The following is a 24,577-nucleotide window of genomic DNA, read 5'->3' on the forward strand; positions in this document are numbered from 1 at the left end:
GGCCACACCAATTTATTTCTTTGGTTAACGGATTCGCCGCTTCGTTTTTTTGCCGAATAGAAATAAAAATTAAAAAAAAACAACTTAAAAATGCCCCGCAACAGAGCTCACTCAAAAACAGGCAATGTGTAGTGAAATTTGCTGCAGTTCACGCAAATTTTAACAGGTGGCGTCTAGATCTGCTGCAGTTCAGGCACATATGTGAATCTCTCCATGCGCCAATATCAGGTTTAGTTACTCTGTTCTATTTATATGACATTCTAATAACTAGAAAAAAAACGTTCACACACGCAAACATTGGCAAAATGCCAGCTTTTTTAAAAGCACTTGTTTGGTATGTTTGTGTGTGTGTGTGTATGTATGTATGTATGTATGCATACATGTATGTGTGCATGTGTCCATTTGTGAAGGAGGTAAAGTCTGCCATCTCTGTAAAGCCCACACAGAATTTTCCTAGCCTGGTATCCAGCCGTAATATAGCTCCCGAGTCTCTTCTCTCCTCTTTGCAATTAGGAGAGAAGAGACTTGGGAGCTATATTACGGCTGGATACCAGGCTAGAATTTTCCTTGCTTTGGCAGACTACTGACAATGGCTATTTTCCCCCAAAAATTCAAGGAGTTGCGGCACTTGTCTTGTATACATTTTATTTATAATGTTACATGAAATGTCTTATTTGTAATGTTACATCTTCTTTGCAACAAGTTGCTAACAATCAGTGCTCATAAAACTCATTTTATTATCTACTTTACTTCCATTACCAAGTTCAAATTAGTGAATTTTGATAAGTTGGGTGAAAAGTAATGATAGGACTTCGGTTTCCAATATTCTCTCATGCTGATAACTATATACAAGTATGGATCCTGGTATACTGGCCCATGTTTTTGTCCTTGATGTGAAAGTAGTAGTCGACTGTCAGCCAATTAGATATTTCCTCTATAGTTGGAGGGGAAATTTAACAGCCAATCATGTTGCTACATGTGATAGGCTGGCAAGGTGATTGGCTGAACGGGTGTGAGGAATGGCCTTCAGTCTCGCCAATCAGGAATACACCAGTGACAACTACAGTAAAACTTCCTGACCTTTTATTCTCTTCCTAAGCTAAGATACAACGAGCTACGTTCTTCATGTCTGCCTCTCTGCTACTTCTACTATATTTTAAAGAAACCTTTGGGCCGCTGCGAATCATTACCGGTGACTGTTACGACGTGAAATCTCATGGAGAAAGAAGTTCCTCGACACAGTCAAGCGGCGTGCCTGACTGGAATCAGCGACGATGATCAGGCATTTGCCAGGTGAACAAACAGCTCAACGTTTATCACATGGACCGAGATGCATCTTCAGAACCCCTCGTCTATGCAGATCCCTGTGAAACTCGTATTCCCGGTTCACGTTGTGTTTTTTGTCAAAGTTATTGTACAATGGGGGATAGACCTTGTCATGTGGATAGTAGTGGTAGGGAACGGGGACGTTGTTGATGTCCTTCATGAAGGGAAAGAATCCGTATACGTAAGAGTGGTCACAGAACGCCGTCGCCATCAGGACAGTCACGAGTCCAATAGTGGGACTCCGCCCCATCGACCTGTTGGCAACGCTGGATGCAATCCTGGTTCAGAAGGTAACAAGAAGAAACGAGAAAAGGAGGTTAATCATCTCCAGCATTGTCTGAGTCAGAACCGATGAAATAGCCTAGTGGGTAGTGCTTGCTTTGACCTTTGCATTTGGGAAGTTGTGCGTTAAAAAAATCCAAATTAACGAGAGGTAAATGATGGGGATTTCATTCTTGTAACACCTATAATTTAGGTTGAAGTTGACACCATTATTAAAGACTCCTTAAGGCATCATTCTAAGCAATTGGGACAATATTGCGAAGCATGGGGTCATGGCATGCTTGAAAGTGTCTGTGATGTTGGATTTCACATGATTGTATCGAGGTTTCTCAATCTCTCATTGTTGATAGATAAAACAGCTACTTACGACATAACACCATTCCGCAGTCTATTCTTTGTAGTCAACACTGTAAGTGGTAGTTTATACACGCCTAGAGCCTCCATGATCTTGTCTTTTGATCTGTGATCTGCAAGAAGAACCGAATCTTTCACGTCTTGTAGTCGACTCTCGTACACGTCCTGTGACCTATTTTTGAAACGTGAGGACTGGGCCAGTCGACCGGGCGCTTTCAAGTTGACCACTGTCATGTTGGTCCGTCCGCCAACGTCTTTTTCGAACCCTCTGAGAACAGGCAGGTCTATTCTGATGACGTAATCCTTGGAGTCGATCTCCGGACCACAGCGGCTGCCGAGGAGAACCCCGCTATTGCCCACGATAGCGCATGCGTTGTAGTGACCGATGGGAAGCGCAGTATCTTTTGTGGCGTTTCCCCACCTATGCTCCTGCAAGCGAGCCCCAAGGTTCAGCCTCCTCGCCGTGATATTTCTGTAAGACAAAATTGTAGTGATGCCTCAGTGAGTCATCTTTGCAAGGTTGGGGGGTACCGGTGTAGATGGTTTTGGCCTGACAGATCATGCTACAGTTACATCTCTGAACCAATGCCCGCCGGGTAGTTTATATGAACATATCGTGTTGTCCCTTTTTACCTTCGGTGGGGCTCCGATCCCAGTGGCTGCCGGACTATTTTGGGGCTAGATCGGGCCCACGGTACGGCTTAGATTCGGCGTCTTTTTCGCCGGGATCCATATTCTAAAATGCAAAATATAAGCCCGTAAACTGCCTGGTTGGGCATCGGTTTAAAAATGTGACTGTAACATAAGTCAAGACGAGCTCGAAGTGGCGAGAAATGTTTTTGTTAATCCGTACACAAGACATTAGTATTGCAATTATGGATTATCACAGGATAAAAGATCCTTACAACAATATATAATTAAGTAAAGCTAAAGGAAAAGATGTAAAGTTTGACTGACCTAACTTCTCTCAGAGCTTCATCGTTGAACTGCCATGGCGAATCCGGCGCCAGGTTTCCAAACACCCAATCTCGGGTTGGCTGAGCAGTCGGATAGGCGTCCCTCGTGTGGTTATTATCGGCATCACTGACTTTAACTGCCACCAAGTTCCCAAATACTCTTGATGGGCCTTGAGCCGACTGAACAGTCGGAGTTGGCATCAGGCGTGTCTTGGTGATCGGGACAGCAAAAGCGAGTTGTAATAATTCTCTGAGTATTGTAGGCAAAATACATTAATGTGGGTATCTTCCTATAACGTGACCGCCATTTGCGTCTATAACTGCAATGTAGTTGATAGGTATGAATCATTTTACTTACTCCATATCCATAAAGCAAGCAGGAGCTGATAGCCATGTTGGTGTCCCTATTTGCATTGGAGCGTTCAAGCCTACACAATAGTCCTGTGATTCATTATTTTAGGTATAAGTGATTCTCGAGACATTTAATGGTGATCTACTAATGAGTATTATAAGTTGATGTTAAGTATTCCATTGTCTAGCCTACACATGATAATAGTACGCAGAAGACGTTTATAAGCTAATATTGTGCTTTTTGTCTAATGCTCATTAAATGAATGTATGTGAATAAAATAAAAATATAAAATAATAGTAAAATTTGTTTCTATTCTATTGTACGTTTCTTTCTTTGAAATTTCTACAATCGGGCACTTATCATACAGTTTATTTCGACATCATACAAGTGCTGTGACTGTGTATAGATCTGCATGTGTAATGTACTGCTGCATTTTGAATAAATAAAAAATAAATTTAATAAACGCTGTTACCTTAATGGCACAGCCCATAGCAGTATGTAAAATGTTGAAAGTAATGTTACACAAATGACCGTGAGTCGGATTAGTTGACGGGTTGTCCAACTTTCGTTGCCATCATTTCTTGACGCCATAGCTTTCAATCAGAAGAAATTAAACAATAAAAGTTATAACTGTTCTAGAGAAAAATCAAGACATATTACGGGATTTCCTCCAAGAGTAAGAAACCACTTAAGAATGTTAGCATGAAAATTCATCTGTGTTGATAAATGACGTTGTGGATAAACTAAACGTTACCTAACCAACACTAGAATTGATTGGGACTTACCCCAAATTTTCAGCCGACTCCGTCAGCCTTGTCTACGGAATGGACCCGTCTGCTGTAACTTCACGGGTCCATTCCGTGAGCAAGCTTAAGGCTGACGGAGTCGGCTGAAAATTTGGTGTTGGTTAAGTAAAGTTTAGTTTACCCATAATACATGTATATTCAGGAATGTGTCAAAGCGCTTGAACAACAATCTTAAGTCTATTGACGTGACGCAACAAAAGTACAGTGTCGAAAGGTCACTGCATATTGGCAAACAAGCATGTAAATGAGTTTAGAATTTACAGACAAGAAACGTTATGATGATTAAATCAACATCCATTGCAAGGTTTCGGAACAATGATACTAATTTGATTTAAAACCGCATCAAAATATACAGAATACACAGATTACCTATAGTCTGTAACGCTTCAGCTGACGTGGTAATTACGCTGCCTCGCCCATGTTACTCTGACTTCAAATATTTACAACTAAAAACAACATTATAAAGGTTCTTACCCAAACTGAACCTTATCGGAATGAACAAATTGAATATAGTAAACGTTGAACCGAAAAAGTGCACAAGATAAACTGACCGCTTGTAAATAGCTGAGGTTCTTTACCCGATCGAGTAGTATTAAAGTGGCGTCTAGGCTGCGCAATGACCTTCCCATTTTCAGGGCAATGACTATCAAAAACCGGTTGAACTGTTTATTAAATAGCTTAATTGTCGCAACGAAGCCGAAGGGTCACAAGGGCAGACTTGGCTGATTATGAAGGAGAGCTAGAGGGGCTGCATGGGGGTCCCAACAACGACACATACCATGTTGATTTATTGATTGTATGGATGACATCACATAGGAACCCCGAAACTGGTGCGAGCGTGCTAAGAAAAAAGTTGCCTCTGATATGAGATGTATAGCTAATTGGTCTGGAAGGTTGAACAAATGACTGAATTCGAATACACAAAATATGGTACAAACCGAACAAAAGCATGAAAGATGCTTCATTTTCAACAAATGCATGTTCTTTTACATCTTATTTCACTTTCGGACTGACTTTGGCATTCTACGACGTAAGTAGACGTTTTTCGATATTTTTTTCCAAAAATTAATTTGCACACAATTGGCACATATTTGCTTATTTCGCAGCTGCTTTGTATGATTTATAAAGATCAAAGTGCGGAAACTTTCGAAAATGGCCGAAAATTTATGCACGCACGGATGTTATTCATACAATCAAATCAACGATGGGACTAACGTCAAATCTTGGAGAATTATGTACAATTCAATTAGTTTTTAGGCTATCACGTGAATAATACGTATACTTAATAAGGCATATGAAACTAGCCTACGCATAGAATCTTTTAAAAAGTATGCAGGCCCACATAAAGTTAACTTTATGCTTATGGCATGGGATGAACCAAGAAGGGCAAACCGAAATCAGTTTCGTCATGAATGAATGATAACTTTATTGCGAAAAATTGGAAAAGGTACAAAGTATGGCATCTACTGATGCATAAGGCCACAGCAACTTAATCTTATGAATGACATCCTCTACAGACTGGAAAAATAGTCACATATGGCGAAAAAAGACAGTCATCCAACTGGGGTAACCTAACCACAGTTAACTTACTTCATTTCTACTCCTACAAGTAACGTTAAAATGTACGTTCAAGGCTATTATTTTCTCATTATTTTCTAGTTAAGTTGACCGTCTCCGGACCACTTTTTTTTAAATTCTCCAAATGGGTGGAAATCACTGCATGCGCCGATATGTCATCCAAACATGCTGAGCAGTTAACAGCATTTCCGCATGAGGACGCTCTTGATGTTGTACATGACCCGGAAGTAAACGATGAACGAGTTCCAGGCGAGTTTGGCAGAAAGATTTAGACCATGATGTTTTTCAGTGTTGAAAGGTAGGTCCTGACTCGCTGTTTGTGACTGTTGTAGTGGTCAACCGTTCATTATGGGGACGTGAAAACAATTAGGTATTTTTTCAGCCTTCTCTTTTGATTGTAGTTTGGCAGCGTGAATATTATAACGTATAAATGTAGCGTATGTAAACACCTTTACGTGAGTGATGTAACTGAGTTATAAGCAATGTTGGAATAGTCTATTTCTGCAAGGGTAATCTTGGATTAGTCAACTTTTGCTCAGGGGAGAGATATGGTTGAAATACCTTTCTAGCGGTAAACTCTTACTTTTCGCCTTTCTTGTCATTGATTAGAATTTAGAGATAACTTAAATGTTTGGACAATCCATCCAGAACAATTTGACAAATCATTTATCCTTTTAGTAGTTTTACTTCTAACTATCAATGCCATTAATACACTTTGAACATCCATTTTATAACGTTAAAAGGTGATATTATTAAGTGAGCTTAGTGTGTTGATCATGATGTGATCCTTTTATTTTTAATTAATTTTTAGTTTGCCTGCCTGCTTCACTACTTTATTTCAGAAATATTTGAACCATATTTTTGTCCATTTCCAGATCCGTGTAAGTCCTTGGTGTAAGTGAGCCCCGTGACCATGCGGCTGTCTTGTAGGTGTTTGAACGTGTCCGTGGAGATTCGAGAGGCGACACTAGATTTTGCCGACACCTCCGACCCTCTGACGTCGGCCCCCCACACAGATGTCTTCAGTGGTGAGGACACAGCAGAGGCAACCCTGGGACTAGCGGGGGTCACAGTGGTAAGTCTCACTCCCTGGGTACAGAACAGTAATGCCTGGTACTAGTATCTGCAGCTGTATCTATCACTCACTCCCTCACTCCCTCGAGCTCGCTTGAAATCTCCACATTACTGTACTACTGTAGTGTATCTATATAGCCGGTACAACCGCCCTTCGACGTAACACACCATCTTCGCAGGCACGCGGCATGGCAGCAGTTGATTATTTTTGTATTGTACTAAACGACCTATCACACCTAATTTTGGGCACATCAGTATTCTTTAAAACTATCCAGTGTAGCCGCGGGCGACTGTAGGTCTGTTTTTTGGGAGCATAGCGATAAATAGACCTACATTCGCCCGCAGCTATATCCAGTGAAGATTCAATCAAAAGTGTTCTTTTAATTTTTTTTCATCAGTACTTAGAATACTCTGATTATTATGGAAGTACTCTTACTTGTATATCCCTCTCATATTTTTGCCGTTATAGAAATACCCATTTTTGACAGAGGAGACGTCAGCAGGTGAATGGAAGGTGCTACAATGTCTTAACTGTGGTCTGAGAACACATGCCTGTAGGGTGGATGAAACCACTGGGGCTGTGCTGGTCAGTAGGAAAATGCAGGTGAGTTATCCAGAGTATGCCGATGAGTTGGACATGACTGTGCATGTATTATCATGCATTAATGAGGACCCTGTGGTTGTTTGATTCTAGAGCTCCAAGGTAGAGAGTATTCCCATTGAAGGTGGGGAGGGAATCATGTTAACTGTTATAGTAATCACATCGTCTGGTTAATTGCATTTTTTAGTAAAAATTTGAATAGATATAACGTTAGATAGACAATAAACATAACGCTTCTGATATGTTTTTATGAGGAACTTTTAGCTGATTTCTGCAATTCATTGAAGGATACACATTTCATGTACTGAAGTCTGAAATGTTTAAACATTAAAGCTAGTTATCAGTATAACAGACATAACAATATATATATTATAGGCCCTCAGACCAGATTATACCCCTCTCGGGTATACATTCTGGCATGTATTGTAAACACCTGTGTGCTTAGTCATATCTAGCCATGACATCACACATATCCATCACCATGAAATGTTTTGTTTTGCAGACATCCCCGCCATCTTCTCCCACAGGTGACCAGTCTGTAGACTTTTCACCTGCCTTCCAGCTGGTCCTGTCAGGTGCAGACTGGCCAGATGTAGGTGCAGCTGGCACAGATGGAATGTCCGAACCCACCCGTCCAGAAGTCTTAGGTAAAATTCACCTTTTTCCTATAATATATTATATAAATGTGCAACTGGCAGCTCACAGCCAACATTGTCATTCAGCTTGGCACCTTCAAACTGGATGTGGAATGCTTCCTTGATCTTTCTGTGGGCTTTACTTGATTCTTGATCTTTCTGTGGGCTTTACTTGATTCTTGATCTTTCTGTGGGCTTTACTTGATTCTTGATCTTTCTGTGGGCTTTACTTGATTCTTGATCAATAAGTTCAATATTGGTACTGTTGACTGAGTGTGGATTTACAATCCTTACAGTCTATGGACTTTACATGTTACACAGTCCATTACCCTAGTGATCTTTCGGTTTCCCCCACATACACCTCACCACACTGTACATATTGTGTTGTATGTTGCTTACCAATACCAAGTGTGCGTAAACAAGCATATAACTGACAGCTAAGAATTGCATTGTAAGATCACTGTTTTGCAACATTGTCATTTAGGTTGCATAAGTTTTCACTCCCTGAGTATAGTTATGCCATGATTTCAATAGACTTCAAACATTAACCGTACTTTGAGTATCTGTAAAACACATAAAAAGTCCTCTGCAGTGCGGATATGGGTTCTTATGTTGCAGACAGTTGTTCAGCTGACCGTCAGGAGGTTCATCACAGGCTCTCTCATTACCTTCAACAGCAGAAGGCAAGGATGGAGGAAGCCATCAGGTCAGTTTACTCTCATACGTCTCCGGTGTTATAAACTGTTTGGGTGGGTGGATGATGTTCAGTACCAAGGACAGGTATGTTTATGTGTGTGTGGATGGTGTTCAGTACCAAGGACAGGTATGTTTATGTGTGTGTGGATGGTGTTCAGTACCAAGGACAGGTGTGTTTATGTGTGTGTGGATAAGAATGAAGGACAGGTGTGTTTATGTGTGTGTGGATGGTGTTCAGTACCAAGGACAGGTGTGTTTATGTGTGTGTGGATGGTGTTCAGTACCAAGGACAGGTGTGTTTATTTGTGTGTGGATGGTGTTCAAACGAAGGACAGGTGTGTTTATGTGTGTGTGGATGGTGTTCAGTACCAAGGACAGGTGTGTTTATTTGTGTGTGGATGGTGTTCAAACGAAGGACAGGTGTGTTTATGTGTGTGTGGATGGTGTTCAGCACCAAGGTCAGGTCAGTTAACATGTGTACTCAGCCTGATAGTGTTCAATACCAAGGGCAGACATGTTAACATTTGTATGGATAGTGTTCAGTACCAAGGACAGGTATGTTCATCTGTTTGTAGATAAAGTTTAGCAAGATGGGCAGGTGTGTTTACCTGTGAGTGAATTTGTTCTGCACCAAAGACAGGTGTATTACTTGCATGTGCTATGTTTTGTACCGAAGACAGGTAAGTTTACATGTATGTGTTAGTTCATGGGCATTGTCTGCATGGACGTTGTACATGTGTACTTCCTGGCTATAATTGTTATTCTCTTTAAGTATCTTACATTAGAAATGAGTTGGAGGAAATCCAATAGTAAGAAAGAAGCCCATGTTAAGAGTAAACAATTATCTGTTTGCACTAGGCGAGTAACTGAAGAACAACAAAGGAAATATGAAGAGTTGGAAAAGAGAGCATTGGTGGATGAAACTCGGCTACTCAGGTAAGTGAGCACTTAACAGTTCACACTTGATACCTCCATACATTTTGATGATTCCAACTGTAACTCAGTCCAAGTTTCATTTCATTTTTGTAATGTTATTGATCTTGCTGTATTTTGAAAAATGTTAGAAATTAAGAAAAAGTTTTTTTACTCTCTAGTGTTCTCCATGCTGTTGGCCAGAGAAAGCTTGAAGCCCAGCAGTCAGCCACAACCCTGAGGCCAGAGTCTGGTATAGAGTCAAGTACCAATGTACCCTCCACAGGGCCTGAGAGCCAGGCTACTCCTCAGGCTAGTACTCAGAAGGCAGCACCTTCTGGTGAGTAGTGGTGAAATAGTGGTGAATTCATTCCAATCTTACTGTAAGTGTTATTCTACCGCCATATACTAATTTTTGTGTAACCTTAGTTCACCTCTATCCGTATGGTAACCTATATCCGTTGTGTTGCTAAACAGGGTATCCTGGGATATCAAATTGATGGACAATAGTTTCAAATTGTATCATTTTCAAAATATTGCAGTTTGAAACCGCCATCTGTCGACTTGCTATCCCTAAATGCATTGTGTTTAAAAAGAATGGATAAAGGTTACACTACGGATAAAGGTAAACTATCATTAATAGAACAACAGTCTTGGAAAAAAAAACGGAAATCATCTTGAAATTAGCTTTTGTTCTATTCAATGGGTTCTATTGTTTTCTTCTGTTCACACTGCTCTTTGATTTTGTTTTTGACTTGCTTGATTGATCTCTAAGTTCATCTTTAGTCGACTTCCAAACGTATGAAATTCTCATCATAGATCTATATGTGATTACCATACTAAGTAGTATGTACGAAAAGCAAGACATCTAACCTGAGCTTCTTCTGGTGTTCTTAATGTTCAATTGCAGTTTCTTATTGCTTTGCCTGAGGGAGTTTACATTGACTTTTCAGAACTAAAATAACATTCAAAGTTTTTGCAATATCTCTATCTATAGAAGCCATTGTTAAGAAGACCGCTGTAAAGCCCCATAGGCCACCAGTATTTAAAGTCCCAGGTGCAGGTCGGAGAGCACAGGTATGTTTACATGCTTTTCTCTGCTGTGGTGGGAACTGAATCATAGAAGGGTGCTTGTAGATTTCTTACAATGTAGTACTAGTCTCCAATATGTATCTAAAAAAGTTTATGTTTTTAGCATGTAACGCTAGTTCACCTTTAACCACGGGGTAACCTTTATCCGTTGTATATAAAATCGGAGTATTTAGGGATATCAAGTCGACAAACAGCTGTTTCAGACTGGAGTGCTATGAAAATATGGCAATTTCAAACCAACGTCCGTCGACTAGATTCCCCTAAATATCTTTTTTTGCAAACAACGGATAAAGGTTACCATGTGGATAAAGGTGAACTACTGTTAAGTGCCTAGTTTACCACACATGTTCCTGTATTGTGTGGCCTGTACATAGTGTCCAACATGAACATGCCTAGGTCTGTGTGTTGTAGCCTTAGTCTCCAACATGTGTATGTTGTTGCCCTGTACAGGTCAGACATAGTAAACCAAGGCAAGACAATACAGACCAGTTATCATGGGATTCCAGCACAAACACAGATGCAGACAGTAAGATATTCTTTGTTTTGGGATATTTTTTTGTAGCCTATGTTATATTTTAGTTGGGTTTATGTTGTGAAATGTTTTTTTTTATATTACCTTGTAAAAGATGAAGACCACAGTCTGTAAACACAGCTAAGATACTCACAATGTAATTGTATTAATACACCCTCATCCAGACAAGCCTTATGTGGCAAATAGTCCCAATAGAATGTCACAAGAGTGGAGCAAAATTCAACATTTCTACAGTCAATGTCGTGTGGGGTAACAGCAAGGTGTTTGCCCCAGTACCCAGAGGTGCTGGGTTCGAATCCTGTCATGTCACTGATCTTGTGTCGTTGGGAAAGGCACTTTATTGCATTACTTCACTCAGATGGAAATGAGTACCTAGTTTTCATTAAATCTTCTCATCCATTGACTAGGAAGTGCCATATGGTATTGCTGAAGGTAACAAATTCAGACATGTTATGTTTGGGGAAATATGCTCACCCTTCTTGTAAAGAACACAACTTTTAAAACAATTGTGCAATTATATAGCAAATGAATGTTAGAAAAGAAAAAAGTGTATTTGAACAATGTAGTGTATCATGTCTACATGTACCCATGATGAAATGTTGAGCTTTCACTTGTGTTTTACAGTACTGTTTGAAGTTGATGACATCACACCACAGCCATCTACACCAGGCCAAATGGAAAAGGCTAGTGCTGCAGCTGGTACATCTGATAGGGTGGAAGGTATGTCTGTTAGTCTCTTATGGATCAGACTGTTCTTGTGTGTTAAGTAGCACTGTGTACTGTATACTGCACCAGAACTGGACTTCTAAAAGCGTTTTGATTCAGTAAGAAAAGCTCAAGAACCAGACTTACAAAATCTGTCTCACGTTTGTATTCTCCTTCTTGTTCTAAACTACCTAAAACCTTCCAGAAATTTGCTCTGATAAAAAAAGACAATGAAAATGTGGCTGTTGTTTGTGTATCTTACTGAGCATTTGTGTTTGCTACCGACTATGCATATTTTTGCATGTATATTTTTCAAATAGTATAAGATTGCTTGTTGGCATGATGTAATGGTTTAGAGGTTTATGATTTTACAAAACATATGATTTCTGGAATTTTTAAATCCTAGCCTTAGTAAGTTCACAGTCATAGTTTTTGCTTTTCAAAGATGGTCCAGATTCCACCGTTAGTACAGCTATATTACAAACTTGAGAGTAAATGACAAGTTTTTAAGGTGTGTATAATATAGTTTTGGTATGATTTCGTGACTGTATGTGACAGGATTTCATTTTGCTACATTGTAGAATGTTTTAATGATGCTATGTTCAGTGTTGTGTTGTGTTGTGGACATGTTTGCCTTGTTGCCTGACTCAGACAAGCCAGTAGAAGACCACTACCCGACCGTGTCTGAGCTGCCCGCTGTCCCAGACCTGGACCACAGACTGTACGCCTCCTCCCTCCCCATGGACATGCCCTTCATGACCCGCGCCAGGATAGCGCACGTACAGGAGGAGGACACTGGCTTCTCGGTAAATAGATAATATTATATCATACTCAAGCTGTATTTAATTCCATATTGGTATACTATATTCCAACTGGTCCTTATTTTACTGTTAGTGCCGGAGCTCCATACTTCAATTTGAACGATAAGAACTCGCTTGCGTGCAGTGCTGTCAAAAATTCAAACAGCTGTTCAACTGTACATTGATTGAGATAAACTTAAGTTTGCTCTCACTAGTTGGTATCATATGTCATTGAATAAAATACAACATGGTGTATTCTGTATCGCCCTTGGTCCCAGCCCTCCCGTGGGTCAGATCACCTTCCAGGTAATCCTATCTACGGTTGGGTCGTACCTCGGGCAATAAGGAACACTCCACCTTGTATTCTATATATACACAATGTGTTCTGTATAACCCACAGTACCAGCCAGACTGCTGGAGGTCTGGGACCAAGTAGAGTGATGCTGAAGACACCCCATTGTGTTCTTTTTATGTCATACAAAATGCACCCGAAGTTGAAAAGTATGGTATCCTCTAATAAAAAAAAGGATTGTTCTAACATCAATGCCAATGTCCAGATTTGCCACTGTTGCAAGAACTCTTTAGACTTGTTAGTTGTGTAACATGGATTGCCACTGATATTGTGCATTTACTACAGAGATTTGCATTTTACTGCAGTATTGACTTCATCTAATGTTCTGTGGCTGATGCTCACTAAGCATGTTATGGAAACAGAATCTGTCGATATTTTTGCATGCTCAGTGTCTTTCAGCAGCCTTGACTTTGAAATCTCCTGAATGTTAGAATTCTTATATTATGATAAATAACACAATATGTTGATTTCAGAGCTCCATACAAGACCCAGAACAGATGGTGGCGAGTATGAAGGCGCTGGCCATGAGTGTACAGGAGGACGGGACCCAGATGTTCGGAGACCTGCCCAGGCCTCGCATCAACACAGGAGATCTACTGGCACGATGGTGAAATCAGACCCGTTCATGGAAACCTTGGATCAATGAATTCCATGGCCATGAAATGCATCATTAGAGTGGTGAATTCCATGGCTGTGAAAATTCTTTAATTCAAAGTCATGGACTTCGTCACTTTGGGTAGTAAAGTCTATAGTCATAGGTTACTTAGATAGGTTACTGTACTGTACTGTAAATGCATTCAAGTTTGTGAAAATTTCTGCATTTACAGTACTGTGTTTCCGCAGACTCTAACCTCTCAGTGAGGAATACCATGGTCATGACATTCATCATTCCATGGTCTTCAGAAAATGTGGACATAGTTTATAGTTGTGTGCTTGTGTTTAAACGTGCAATCAACACATATGGAATGTTTTTAATCATTATCAGAGATTGGAGAGAGTGAAACCATCTATTGTAGCAGTAGACTAGAAAAACTAACAAACATACTTTTGTGAAGTTGATTCATGTTGTGGAAAGGATAAGACATTATGGAGTATTTTGACCCACCTCTATTTTGAAAACAGGCAGGATTGAATGTTTCATGTGTACAGACATTGGTGCATTCATATGCATGTGTGCCCGTATGTCTGCAACTTGTATACAGGTGAAGTTTCATCAGGTTGGTATGTCACTGGGTATCAAAAGTCTTTGTACACAACAAAGTGTTTTATTCAAGACTGACGTTTTGGTGACCGTCTGTCACCTTCCTTAGGACAACTTTAACTGGTTCTTTTACACACTACATCTGTTAGCTGTCACACAGTGAACCAGTCAGTATTGTCCTGTGGAAAGTGATCGTCAGTCACCAAATTGATGGTTTTGACTACAACTCTTTTTTGTGTACATTAAGGACTATGTTATTCTGTATAGTAATTATGTAATACTTCAATGTTCCAAAAGTGAAATCTGGGATCTGTATAATATTTAAAAGGTGATACAAACCAGTTATAGGAAGAATTTACCAAAAAAATTAATAATTAGTGAAAACTTTGCAAATGTTTGGAGTGTTTAGTATGTAATGTAGACCTAAGGTAACTGGAAAACCAATTCCATAAATCGTACATTTTCAGTTGATAATGTTGCATAATTTTTGACAGTGATCTCAGTAATGAACTTGGAAACGACCATTGATTTCATTTGAATGTGTGCCAACAGGCTTGATATGAAAATTACAAAAAGTATCAATGTTGTAGCTCTTTTTAATTAATAAATCAGAAAAATAGCAATCAAGAGTTTGTCATGTTTCCATGAGATTATCTATTTTAGATTATATAAAATTTAATCTTTCAGATGAGGAAATTAAGTATTTCAGATACTATAACTTCTATAGGCTTTTGTCAAGGAAAAAATATTACAGGAATTCTCAAGAATACAGCATTTAGAACGGATTTATGCCAATTTTAGTTAGGCCTGTTGCAAACATTGCCAAAGAAACAAGATTTTACCTTTGAAACATGAGCTTTTGACTGCTATCTCCAATGCGGCTTTAACTGCAAAATTGTACGTGTGCATTTACTTGCATTCATTGTGGAGAAGATAGAGTTCTACACCTTGGTGATTGTTGTAAGTTGAAAGCCCTCTGAACAAGCGGGGTCTATTATGTTGCATGTAGCTATTCAAATATTTCATCAGGATCATGGAACAAACTTTGTTGGGCATAATGACTTTTTATTAGGTGTTCTATAACATATAAACACTAAAAGGAAATAAGTAATCCTACAACAAATGTACAACCATGTAATAATTTCTAGTCAACGACATCTTGCTTGTCATGTGCCTAAAGTTGGTCATCTATACAGGTGAATGTTTATAACAGTGACAGGAGATTAGGACTAAAATGGTCCTCACAACTCATTACTTAGTATTTTTAAAGAACTTTCACAGTTTTTCACATCATTTCATTTGACACTGATCACAGCTTTATGTTTTTCTGAAGCTGCCATTCTGGGTTCCAAACTGGTGACCATGGTCACTATAACATTCAACGATTGATTTGGTTGTTTTTTTATGGTGTGATGTTCGATCAAAGGACAAGTATGCATATTTAATGCAAATGTGTGTATGTCAATTTAATGATATTACATGCTGTTGCACATAACCAGAAAGTGTAGTACTTTATTTCATATAATCTTTACCTACTAGGTTGAAATACATTAAGGTATCATGAAGTATGCTCTATAAATAACAGGTGTTTGTCAATATATCTTGTATTATATACCAGAAAGATAAACAAACAGGGTAGCTATCTGGTTCTTGTATCAGCTACATGTACATGACATTTTGTATAAATATATACTATACGATATATACACAGCAACATTACAGCAACCACAGTTTCTTGACTGGCACAATATCTCTAGTCAGTGAGTTTCTAGTCAGACTAGGTTATTTATGAAGGTCTTATGACTTTTAAAGGCCCCTTCTGTAAGATTTTGGTGCTCTTAAAAGAAAATTTTGTCCAATGTTTGTATTCCTAACAGCTTCTTATGTTCTCATTTCAAGTGTTTATCTATGGCCAAAAGATGACCTGTACATGAATAGAACTTAAAAAGTGTGATATTCCGGACTATACATAAAGCAAAGGTGAGTTTTAATCAAACCCTATGGCCAATTTTCAACATGTTTGTTCAGCACAACAGCATCATAATTGTGCCATGGGAATTTCTCTCATTAATGTGTGTTGAAGCAGATTTAACTTGTGTGAAAAAATTATCAAAAACACTGATTTTTGTTTGAATCCTACAATAGGGGCCTCTGATATTTCCCTAGTCCTGATTGTCCCTAATGGTGCCTGGCTTGCGAGGAGGGGCTCCCGTCAGGCGATAGAACACCATGGACGTCATGGCACCCAGCAGTCGCGCTATCTGCACCACCGGGGCCCAGGACAGTCCTGGTCGCTCTGATTCGCCCCACACTGACATCTCTGTGGCTGGACAAACAAAACAAAAGCAGAGATGGCATACTTCACCCCATTATTATGTTCACTATCATTTCATGGTTTCTCCCTGCCCCTTGACCCTTAGATTCATCATGCAAATTGTGGCTTGCCCTTAGATGTAAAAGTCAAGCCATACATTTAACAGTATAGGATACAGAAATAGATCATACATGATGGTACTACAGGGCATACGTGTATTACTGTGACTCACATTACATCACAATTGATGACTTACCAACAGCCTGGAACAGCAGGAAACTGGCCTCCATTAACAAGCCCCACCTTTGGTAGAATTAAACACAAATATCAGCAATTTGTATATGGATTGAGAAGAGAAGATACAGATGGTTCACGTGCCCGTTATGAGTACAAGTCTATAATTCAATCCTATGGTTGTCTCAGCTGAGGACATGTTGCAAGTAATTGCTTTTGTCTTTTGTAAGGGACATAAAATGGGGGTCCCATGTTTGAGCAACATTAAACAGCCTCTTTACTCAGATTGGGTACCTATTGGCTGCAATAATACACCAAGGTGAATAATCATATCATTATCTAATGATATACTTAGACTTCATTGCTAAATTTGCTAACATATAGCTAGGGTGAAAAGGGCCTCCATCCTTGAGTTGGCACAAAAAGAACATACACAGATGTCTGTAGTTATATTACCTGATGAGCAGTTTCTCAGGTGCAGTTGCAGCACTCCACAGCAGAAGTGCAACCGCTGCAAGGAACAGAAGGGATTTACATCACATGAACAAAGGGCCATGTCACTCATTGATAAAAGTCTTACAAAAGGTCATTCAAATGGAAGTTTGCATGTTTGATGTGTTCTGGGCAGACATAGGATGGATTGTTTTTGTTAGAAAAGCTTGAGTGTGCATTGTTAGTCTAAACCACAGGAAACTGTAATCTGTACAGAGACATAACATTTAGATTTTTTTAAAGTTAAAATTTACCTGCCAGAGCAGTGCCATGGAGGCGACCATTGAGGGAACTGCAGCTGCCAGTCCGGACATCAGCCACACTGGTTGACAGGACTGTCTGTGTAGCAGTGTCTGGGAACACCAACATCTGAACAATAACAACAATCATCAGTATTAATCAAGGTATAAGATAAAGCAATCATCCTCTGATTAGTCCTGGAACATGATGCTTCTTGAATTATTTAACAGCACACCTGCTCTTCTCACCGAGAGCCTGATTTGATTCCTTCAACAAGTTTACCTTCTGAAGTTTCGCATACACATGACATTCATATATAGCTTTTGTATTTGCAGTCGAAATACAGTGAAAATGTTATTTTGGCTGGTATTGCATTCTGATGAAATGAGAGTCACTTAATAATTATGAGGAAAGCTTCAGGATTGAGAAACAATGCTCATAGTGGGATGCATCTGTTTTATCCATCCATTGCATGCCATGCCATACTATTGCACATCTTACACTTACATCCAATGTGCCTGCAGATTTCATGACCATGATATCTAAGTTCTAACTCACAGTTAAGGCCAGGGCTGTGATGGTCGCTGCAGACAGCACCTGCCAAGTCCTGTCAGGGATTGTAATTAGTACATGTATATGACCATGTAGAATAGGCTGAAAGATTACCAAAATGTTGACATTCTTTCTACCATTGTGTCACCTAAGTTCCACAATTTTGTTTGGCCAGACAAACTATGATGCATTATGCTTCCTAGACTGATAATTTCAAGACATGAGTGACTTAAGTTTAGGCTTGTGACCCCGTATTTCAAATTGTATGTACCCAAAGTATTGTGCACAAGCCAGCCAAAAGACATTTTGATTTACATCATAAATGAATATTAATTTTAAAGAGATGATTAATCAATCACAATCTAAGGATAAATGTTGAAGGGGTAACATAGCACCAACCTCAGTCCGGGTGGTAGTCGGGTTTTTAGATGTTCACTTCGTCCCAAGATCTGGCTAATCTACAGAAAAAGGGAAAAATGCCAATCATGAGAAATCAGCTACTGTAAATCATGAAATATTTGCAGTGGTCTCATGTTTTTTTTCTTGCAAACTCATTACAAAATGAACAATCATATGTTTGTCTTGCATTGTTGCATTGGTACTGCTGTTTACAAGACAACGCAAACTTACCCCAAAATATACTGCAACTTTAGAAAATTAACGAAAAAAAATCCCAGGCACCTACATGTTATACATTATAGCTGTGTCTATGGCTTATGTATGAACAGTATAGACAAACTGTTGCTAGTTTTTAGACACTAGTCTATCAGATGCATGAAGAAGACACTATAAAATGTAGATTATTACCTTGGAGCGGTGTATCTCACCATCATCATCCTCCCCCACCCCCAGCATCTTACGTGTCTTAAGACGAGACTGAAGATCTCCACAGCTTTCCTTCCTCAGCAGGAGGGGTGGGGAGGAGGAGGAGGATGGTGTTGTGGACGGTGTCGTCTGGTCCAAGGAACCTTCCTTATCTGTTCAGGCAGAGCAAAAAGGAGGAAAAAGGCAATCAGAGATGGTAGGCTTCTGATCCCTTTAGCCATCCTGCTTTTGGTCCTTCCAAATCAGAGACAAAAATTTATCATAGAAATACGTGCACACACTTTCCCCCTTCACACACTCACACATACTCTCACACACGCACGCGCACACACACACACACACGCACGCACACACACACACACACACACAAACAGCTTGTGGTTTAACTTGTGCTTTCTGCCACCTTTTTAATCCACAACATGTTTCCCCAACCATGCATGTGGTATTTTGTACACAAAGCTCAGTCCCCCACAATTTGAGTTGGTCGGCCCACCAATGACTACTCATTCTTCTGATGAAAACACTTCAGCACTAAGGACATACCCTACAAAGTAGAAAATAAAACCGCGGCCGGTGAGCTAGACGCTTATTGTTTCCTTCTCGTACAAAACACTATGATAATCATTATCCACAGTAATCTTTGGATATATTTGTTTCGCCAGGGAAAATGATCCCACATTTGATAATTACGCATTGGGAGAGGAAACATTAGTCCGGGTTGCGCAGTAACCGGTGACGTTTACTTAAACGAAAGCTGATGTAGCCAGCAGAATGGGGATGTTTAAAGATTCTTTACCCATCTCAGGCGTAGCATGTCTGGAGATCATATAGCATTCTATAGATCCTACTAAAATATCCGATTTTTGGTAGAAAATGATGTAATAGATCGTTACCTGGCGTCTTTGCAGCGCACATATTGGCTTTTTCCGCGTCCGCTCGGCCGGATATGACGTAGTCATGTACTTAGACTACTACATTCGGAACAGTATATGGGGAGGCAAGGGCTTGGAATATACGATTTATTTCAAAATGGTGAGTGACATTTGTCTTCGTGTGGGCTTTATCAACGACCATTGTAAAATTGTCCACAGGTTTTCATACTGTATCTAGGTGTATTGCGATTTGATTTACAATTAACGTTAACACGTATTCTGTTGGAAATTTTCCTATAGCTTTAAATTTCATTTATATACAACCCCGCCTTAATGCTAAAAGATATGATCGAAATATACGAAAATCTTGTCCCATGAAGACAAAATTTCCTAAATCATGTGACGATAAGATACATTACCGGTAACCGCTGTACACTACTTTAAATACAAGTCTACACTACTTTAAATACAGGTGTACATATGTTCACCCAAAAGAACAATTGCAAAGCATCAAATTATTTTCAAAACGCCTGAACGATCCGTTTAAAGCTACATAAGATCCGATTGTTTAAATCTTCCGTTACAAGATTTCACTAAAAGCCGAAAGACCCTTTAAACAGAACTGAACAATATTCAGTGTAGACCGTTTGGCTGACATATTTTGCCGTTAACAAGATCATCAGGTAGAGAAATCATCTGTTGAATCACTTTTTCCGGTACGCCATTTTTTCAGGTCACCTTCTTCCAGCAGGTGTCAACACCTGACGTCGTGCCGTGTAAGGTGGGTTTCTTATGTCCTTGTGTGTTTGGTAATTCAACGAGACATAAACCAACATTCCAAATAAGTTTGTAGACCGTAATATTCAGGTTATGTTACAGAATACGTCGTCCGTTAATAGGCAGTACGTTATAATGAATACATGGTTTCGACGCCCATATAACGTTAACGTTAGGTTCTATAGTACACAGTGAAAATGGTGTCGTAATTGTTCAAGTCTCAATCTTTTGCATTGACGGTGTAAATGGATTAGGAAATAAGTACATAAACAATTACGTAAATCGTATATGACCGGTATAATCAGTGAGACAATGCATGTAAACTATGCCTTTGTTATCATAGCTAGACTTAAGTTACATCCTACTATTCATTTGAGCCGTCTTTCTGCAGAACTGCTATTCACCGAGACATGGGGAAAAGCCGTGCGGAAATACAAAAGGCGTACAGGGAGAGACAGAAGGCGAAAGACGGACAGTTCTTGGCGAGAGAAAGGCAGAGGCATCAAACACTTTACGTACCTACCTGCTTTCTTTCAAAGAAATATCTGGAAAAGAAGAGGAAAGAGGTGAGGGAAAGAGTTGCCCAACACAGGCACAAGAAACGTCGAGAGAATCGTCGAGAGAAACGCCCGTCATTTGATGCAAGTCCAGAGAACAGCACAAATGTAGACGCAGCGAATCCAAGCACTTGCCAAGATCAATGTCAAGAAAAACAGTCTCAAAGATGGATTTTGGAACAAAGAAGAAAAGGATCAGAGAAAGGTTCAGAGAAGAACGCTGAACAAATGAGCTGAGCTCTGTACATAACAGTCTACAGGGGTGCAAGTTTTCAAAACCTCACAGGCCTCATTGGACATATACATGGACAATATACTGCCCTGAACCAACGTTTCCCTGGTCTGAAACTTAGATGACATATTTCTATACATATTTGCCTGCATCATGGAAATCTTTTTTTTTTCTTAGTAGAAAAATCCGGACTTAAAACAGAAACTGTTTACAGTATAGGACCTATACAGAAATATGCAGTGTTATACAATGTAAAATTTCAACTTCCTTTACAAGTACATTCTGCTGGATATGGATATGAATATACTATTATATTTTTGTTCAAAGATACTGATTGTGATTCACCTTTATAATGTGATATAATAGTGATGAGTATGTACTGCTCACCTCAGTGTAATATGATACGTTTATTTCAAGAATATAGAAATGACTTAATAAACCAACAGATAACATAATTTCTCCCTTGAATATTATGCTGAGTCTGATATCTGCATACTGACCTAATTATCAACCAAATAGTTATATTCCAAAATCTGGTCTCTTATCAAGAAAAAGAACAACGTAAAAAATATTCTAAACCAACAGATATTCAAAGTTATTCTTAGGCTATCAGATATTTGTTAACTAAGTAATAATGTCCCCAGTTTGATTCTGGATGTCTATTTTATACTTATGGAGTTGCCCTTCGTATCTCAGTGACCTTACACACAGATGGGCTGATATCACGTATAATTTTATGTAAAACTGATGTAAAACATTATTACCAGCCATTAATTATTCCTAGGGGTTAATCCTGACATGCATAATTGTGCATAATCATAAGGTTCTTTGAGTTTTGCATAATTATGCAAAAGACTCCAAGGGGTATGCATGATTGTGTATAAGGTGTCAAGTTTCATGCATAATCATACATTATGCATAAGGTGCCAAGAGTTCTGCAAAATGTTTCAAAAACGTATGCACAATCATGCCCTCGGAACCTTATGCATATTTATGCATACAAGGATTATTCCCCAGGGGGTCATGTTTATTTTTTATGACTGCTACAATTTTCAAACACCATGCATATCAGCTCATCTGGGAGGAAGGTTACAGAGATATGGGTGGTCACTCCAGAATGTTTAATCTAATTGTTCATTAACAATTTTCTATTTCAACTTTAACTGAACATGTTAACTTAACAAAATCCTCTTAATGACATCTGATCAAGTCTTTGGTGTTTCTGCAAGATCTGTCGAAGGGCAGGCCTCAGCGCTTGGTAGTGTTTACTAGGCTCGAGTCTTGAGATTAAGGTTCTGGAATTCGAATGATGTACAATAACTATGGTTAATTTGATGTTTAAGAATAGCGACCACAAAATACGTGAGGCAAGAAGAATATGCAACAGGTATCGGTGTGTGTATGTGGGTAAGCATGTATGTAGATGTGTGTGTGTGTGTGTGTGTGTGTGTGTGTTGCTCGAGTGTGATGCTTACCCGAAATGATGATGGTGCTTGTGTGTGATTGGTATTTGTGCGTGTTTGTGTGCGCGTGTAGATTGCTTGTGTATTAATGTTCGTGTGCAAGCAAAAACAGTACAGCATATATCAGAAACAAACTCTACACCTTTTTGAATGAGTCCTAATCACAATAAACAAGTCGGGAAACAGTGTCTTCAACACACTCCAGGAGCTGGGGGTCCCCAGATCCGACTGGACTGTCCACAGTGTAGAACAACGTGGCGAGAACTGTCTGAACTGTCTGTAGCCGCCACTCATCAACATATGATGCATGCGAACGATTGATTGATTGATTGATTGATTGATTGATTGAGAAACAGTGTGTGTGTGAGTGTGCCTTTGTGCAAGTTCGTGTATATATTTTGTGTTTGAGTGTGTGTGTGCATGTGCGTGTGCCTGTGTGTACCCTTGTTGCTGTACAACACTGAACTTCTACTTTTTCAGACATTTGTGTAGCGTATACGTACCATATACAGAAACTGTAGCAGTGCAGTTGAACTTGCATTCAGATAAGTTTTAATGAAGTTCAATTCAAACCAACCGTTTGTCGACACATACCTCCGTCCTCCGTACCCTTGCACATGGCTTCTTCTGAATCAAGATGTACGCCGCAGCACCTGCCAGAGCAACAGCTGCAAGCATTCCGATCACGATACCGGCGATGCCTCCTGAACCTATCCCTCCTCCTATTAGAATGTCAAAAAAGTCTCAAAATGTCAAATGCTTCTCATAAAAGGGGGCGGGCTGGATAAGAAAGTCAATCGCAGTTATGAACCTGGAGGAGGAGGTATATAAACGTAGCCACGTTTGGGATTGTGTTCTCGCCGCAAAAGCGCCACCTACATCGGCTACATAAAGCGGCGAGAAGTAGTACTCCAGTCAGAAGCTCTGAGGAAGGTGCCTGAGAGACACCGAAACGTGAGCAAAGTGAGTACAGATTGGTTGAATGTGTTGAATAATCCTCCTATATCCAAGCTTCTCATAAAAGTGGTCAACGTTTACAATTTTGAAAGAAGTCGTTGATTTTTTCAAACACATTTTAACCTACTGCATGACTAAGTTACAAGCTGTATAGTTTTACCTGTAGCCATAGGGCGTCCTTGAATAGCTGTAGTCGCCGCAGTGGATGCCATAATGACTGTATTACGTTGCTGAGAGGTGGGTGGCGCATTCGTAGGTGTTGTGTTAGCTTAAACAACACACCGAACGTTGAGGTAAACATGTGAACATGGCTAAAATGTTTTTAAACTACACCAGACCAAAATACAAGTCCATTCAGTCGTTCTTGAGCCGACTGACAGACAAATTCTGCTGAAAATATAACATCCATGACATACTGGTACTTTATGGCTGAAAGTGTCTTCGTCGATGAAGGGGGCATCTCTTATAGAACTTCAGTCAAACATCAATTTTTTCATAGTTACGGAAATGTGAAGCAAGTGAATATGGCTAATATGCATGTACGATTACAACTGGCTGATAAAATCTTACTGGTGGTGGTGCTCGGCAGTTGAGTTGTGTTTGATGCTCCAATGGTAACATTAACCGCGGGTGTTGTGGCACTTGTGGCTGGAAAGGGATAAAAAATGTCTGATCAGTGAAAATCAGACTGAATTGAATGTTATTCTTCCTACTTGAAATATTATATAAACTAATGCACAAAGAGATATTCATCTGCAAGTAGACTAGATCTATGTACCGAGTATAAAGTCAACTAAGAATCAAATGT

General features: G+C 39.5%; 3 protein-coding genes and 2 long non-coding RNA genes across 7 annotated transcripts; 2 read left to right on the top strand and 3 right to left on the bottom strand.

Moving 5' to 3' along the window:
• Positions 1-359: 359 nt before the first annotated feature.
• Positions 360-4,668, bottom strand: LOC118412320 (alpha-2,8-sialyltransferase 8B-like). Of its 2 annotated transcripts, XR_004830752.1 has the most exons (4): positions 4,628-4,668; positions 3,743-3,863; positions 1,976-3,168; positions 360-1,604 (listed from the first exon to the last, which is right to left on the bottom strand). XR_004830752.1 is itself a non-coding variant. In XM_035815120.1 (2 exons), the coding sequence occupies exons 1-2, from the start codon at positions 2,194-2,196 to the stop codon at positions 1,307-1,309; spliced, it is 519 nt and encodes a 172-aa protein (XP_035671013.1). In that variant the 5' UTR covers positions 2,197-3,580; the 3' UTR covers positions 360-1,306. The 2 variants fall into 2 exon arrangements, 1 of the variants encoding a protein (XP_035671013.1); XM_035815120.1 differs by lacking the exons at positions 3,743-3,863; positions 4,628-4,668 and having other exon boundaries at positions 1,976-3,580.
• A 1,193-nt stretch (positions 4,669-5,861) lies between these two features.
• Positions 5,862-14,877, top strand: LOC118412296. 2 transcript variants are annotated; one of them, XM_035815080.1, is made up of 12 exons: positions 5,862-5,952; positions 6,530-6,729; positions 7,198-7,332; positions 7,832-7,976; positions 8,583-8,670; positions 9,519-9,596; positions 9,755-9,912; positions 10,570-10,649; positions 11,115-11,190; positions 11,821-11,916; positions 12,553-12,707; positions 13,527-14,877. In XM_035815080.1, the coding sequence occupies exons 2-12, from the start codon at positions 6,568-6,570 to the stop codon at positions 13,662-13,664; spliced, it is 1,311 nt and encodes a 436-aa protein (XP_035670973.1). In that variant the 5' UTR covers positions 5,862-5,952; positions 6,530-6,567; the 3' UTR covers positions 13,665-14,877. The 2 variants fall into 2 exon arrangements, with proteins under 2 accessions (XP_035670973.1, XP_035670972.1); XM_035815079.1 differs by having other exon boundaries at positions 5,867-6,024.
• A 421-nt stretch (positions 14,878-15,298) lies between these two features.
• Positions 15,299-19,877, bottom strand: LOC118412312 (tumor protein p53-inducible protein 11-like). The gene is made up of 8 exons (XM_035815110.1): positions 19,805-19,877; positions 18,894-19,063; positions 18,486-18,544; positions 18,093-18,141; positions 17,549-17,663; positions 17,259-17,313; positions 16,825-16,871; positions 15,299-16,580 (listed from the first exon to the last, which is right to left on the bottom strand). Exons 1-8 carry the CDS (start codon positions 19,824-19,826, stop codon positions 16,417-16,419), a joined length of 681 nt encoding a protein of 226 aa, XP_035671003.1. The 5' UTR covers positions 19,827-19,877; the 3' UTR covers positions 15,299-16,416.
• A 79-nt stretch (positions 19,878-19,956) lies between these two features.
• Positions 19,957-21,801, top strand: LOC118412334. Its single transcript, XR_004830756.1, has 2 exons — positions 19,957-20,564; positions 20,952-21,801. It is a non-coding gene; the product is annotated as an uncharacterized LOC118412334 (long non-coding RNA).
• Positions 21,802-21,920: 119 nt separating this feature from the next.
• Positions 21,921-24,419, bottom strand: LOC118412332. Its single transcript, XR_004830754.1, has 4 exons — positions 24,340-24,419; positions 23,930-24,037; positions 23,407-23,534; positions 21,921-22,644 (listed from the first exon to the last, which is right to left on the bottom strand). It is a non-coding gene; the product is annotated as an uncharacterized LOC118412332 (long non-coding RNA).
• Positions 24,420-24,577: the final 158 nt, after the last annotated feature.

Source organism: Branchiostoma floridae, chromosome 3 (assembly GCF_000003815.2).
Source record: "Branchiostoma floridae strain S238N-H82 chromosome 3, Bfl_VNyyK, whole genome shotgun sequence".
In the NCBI taxonomy this organism is placed as follows: domain Eukaryota; kingdom Metazoa; phylum Chordata; class Leptocardii; order Amphioxiformes; family Branchiostomatidae; genus Branchiostoma; species Branchiostoma floridae.

What these genes read in the sequence shown, in the direction of transcription:
- LOC118412312 (XM_035815110.1), bottom strand. Translation starts at nt 19,826, where the DNA reads ATGTGCGCTGCAAAGACGCCAG. An exon ending in TCACAGCCCTGGCCTTAACT is followed by an intron (nt 17,664 to 18,092) that starts GTGAGTTAGAAC and finishes GTTATTGTTCAG; the next exon opens with ATGTTGGTGTTCCCAGACAC. An exon ending in CCTGCTGTTCCAGGCTGTTG is followed by an intron (nt 16,581 to 16,824) that starts GTAAGTCATCAA and finishes TTGTTTGTCCAG; the next exon opens with CCACAGAGATGTCAGTGTGG.
- LOC118412296 (XM_035815080.1), top strand. Translation starts at nt 6,568, where the DNA reads ATGCGGCTGTCTTGTAGGTGTTTGAACGTGTCCGTGGAGATTCGAGAG. An exon ending in CACAAACACAGATGCAGACA is followed by an intron (nt 11,191 to 11,820) that starts GTAAGATATTCT and finishes TGTGTTTTACAG; the next exon opens with TACTGTTTGAAGTTGATGAC. An exon ending in AGGAGGACACTGGCTTCTCG is followed by an intron (nt 12,708 to 13,526) that starts GTAAATAGATAA and finishes TGTTGATTTCAG; the next exon opens with AGCTCCATACAAGACCCAGA.
- LOC118412320 (XM_035815120.1), bottom strand. Translation starts at nt 2,196, where the DNA reads ATGACAGTGGTCAACTTGAAAGCGCCCGGTCGACTGGCCCAGTCCTCA. An exon ending in CTGCGGAATGGTGTTATGTC is followed by an intron (nt 1,605 to 1,975) that starts GTAAGTAGCTGT and finishes CTTCTGAACCAG; the next exon opens with GATTGCATCCAGCGTTGCCA.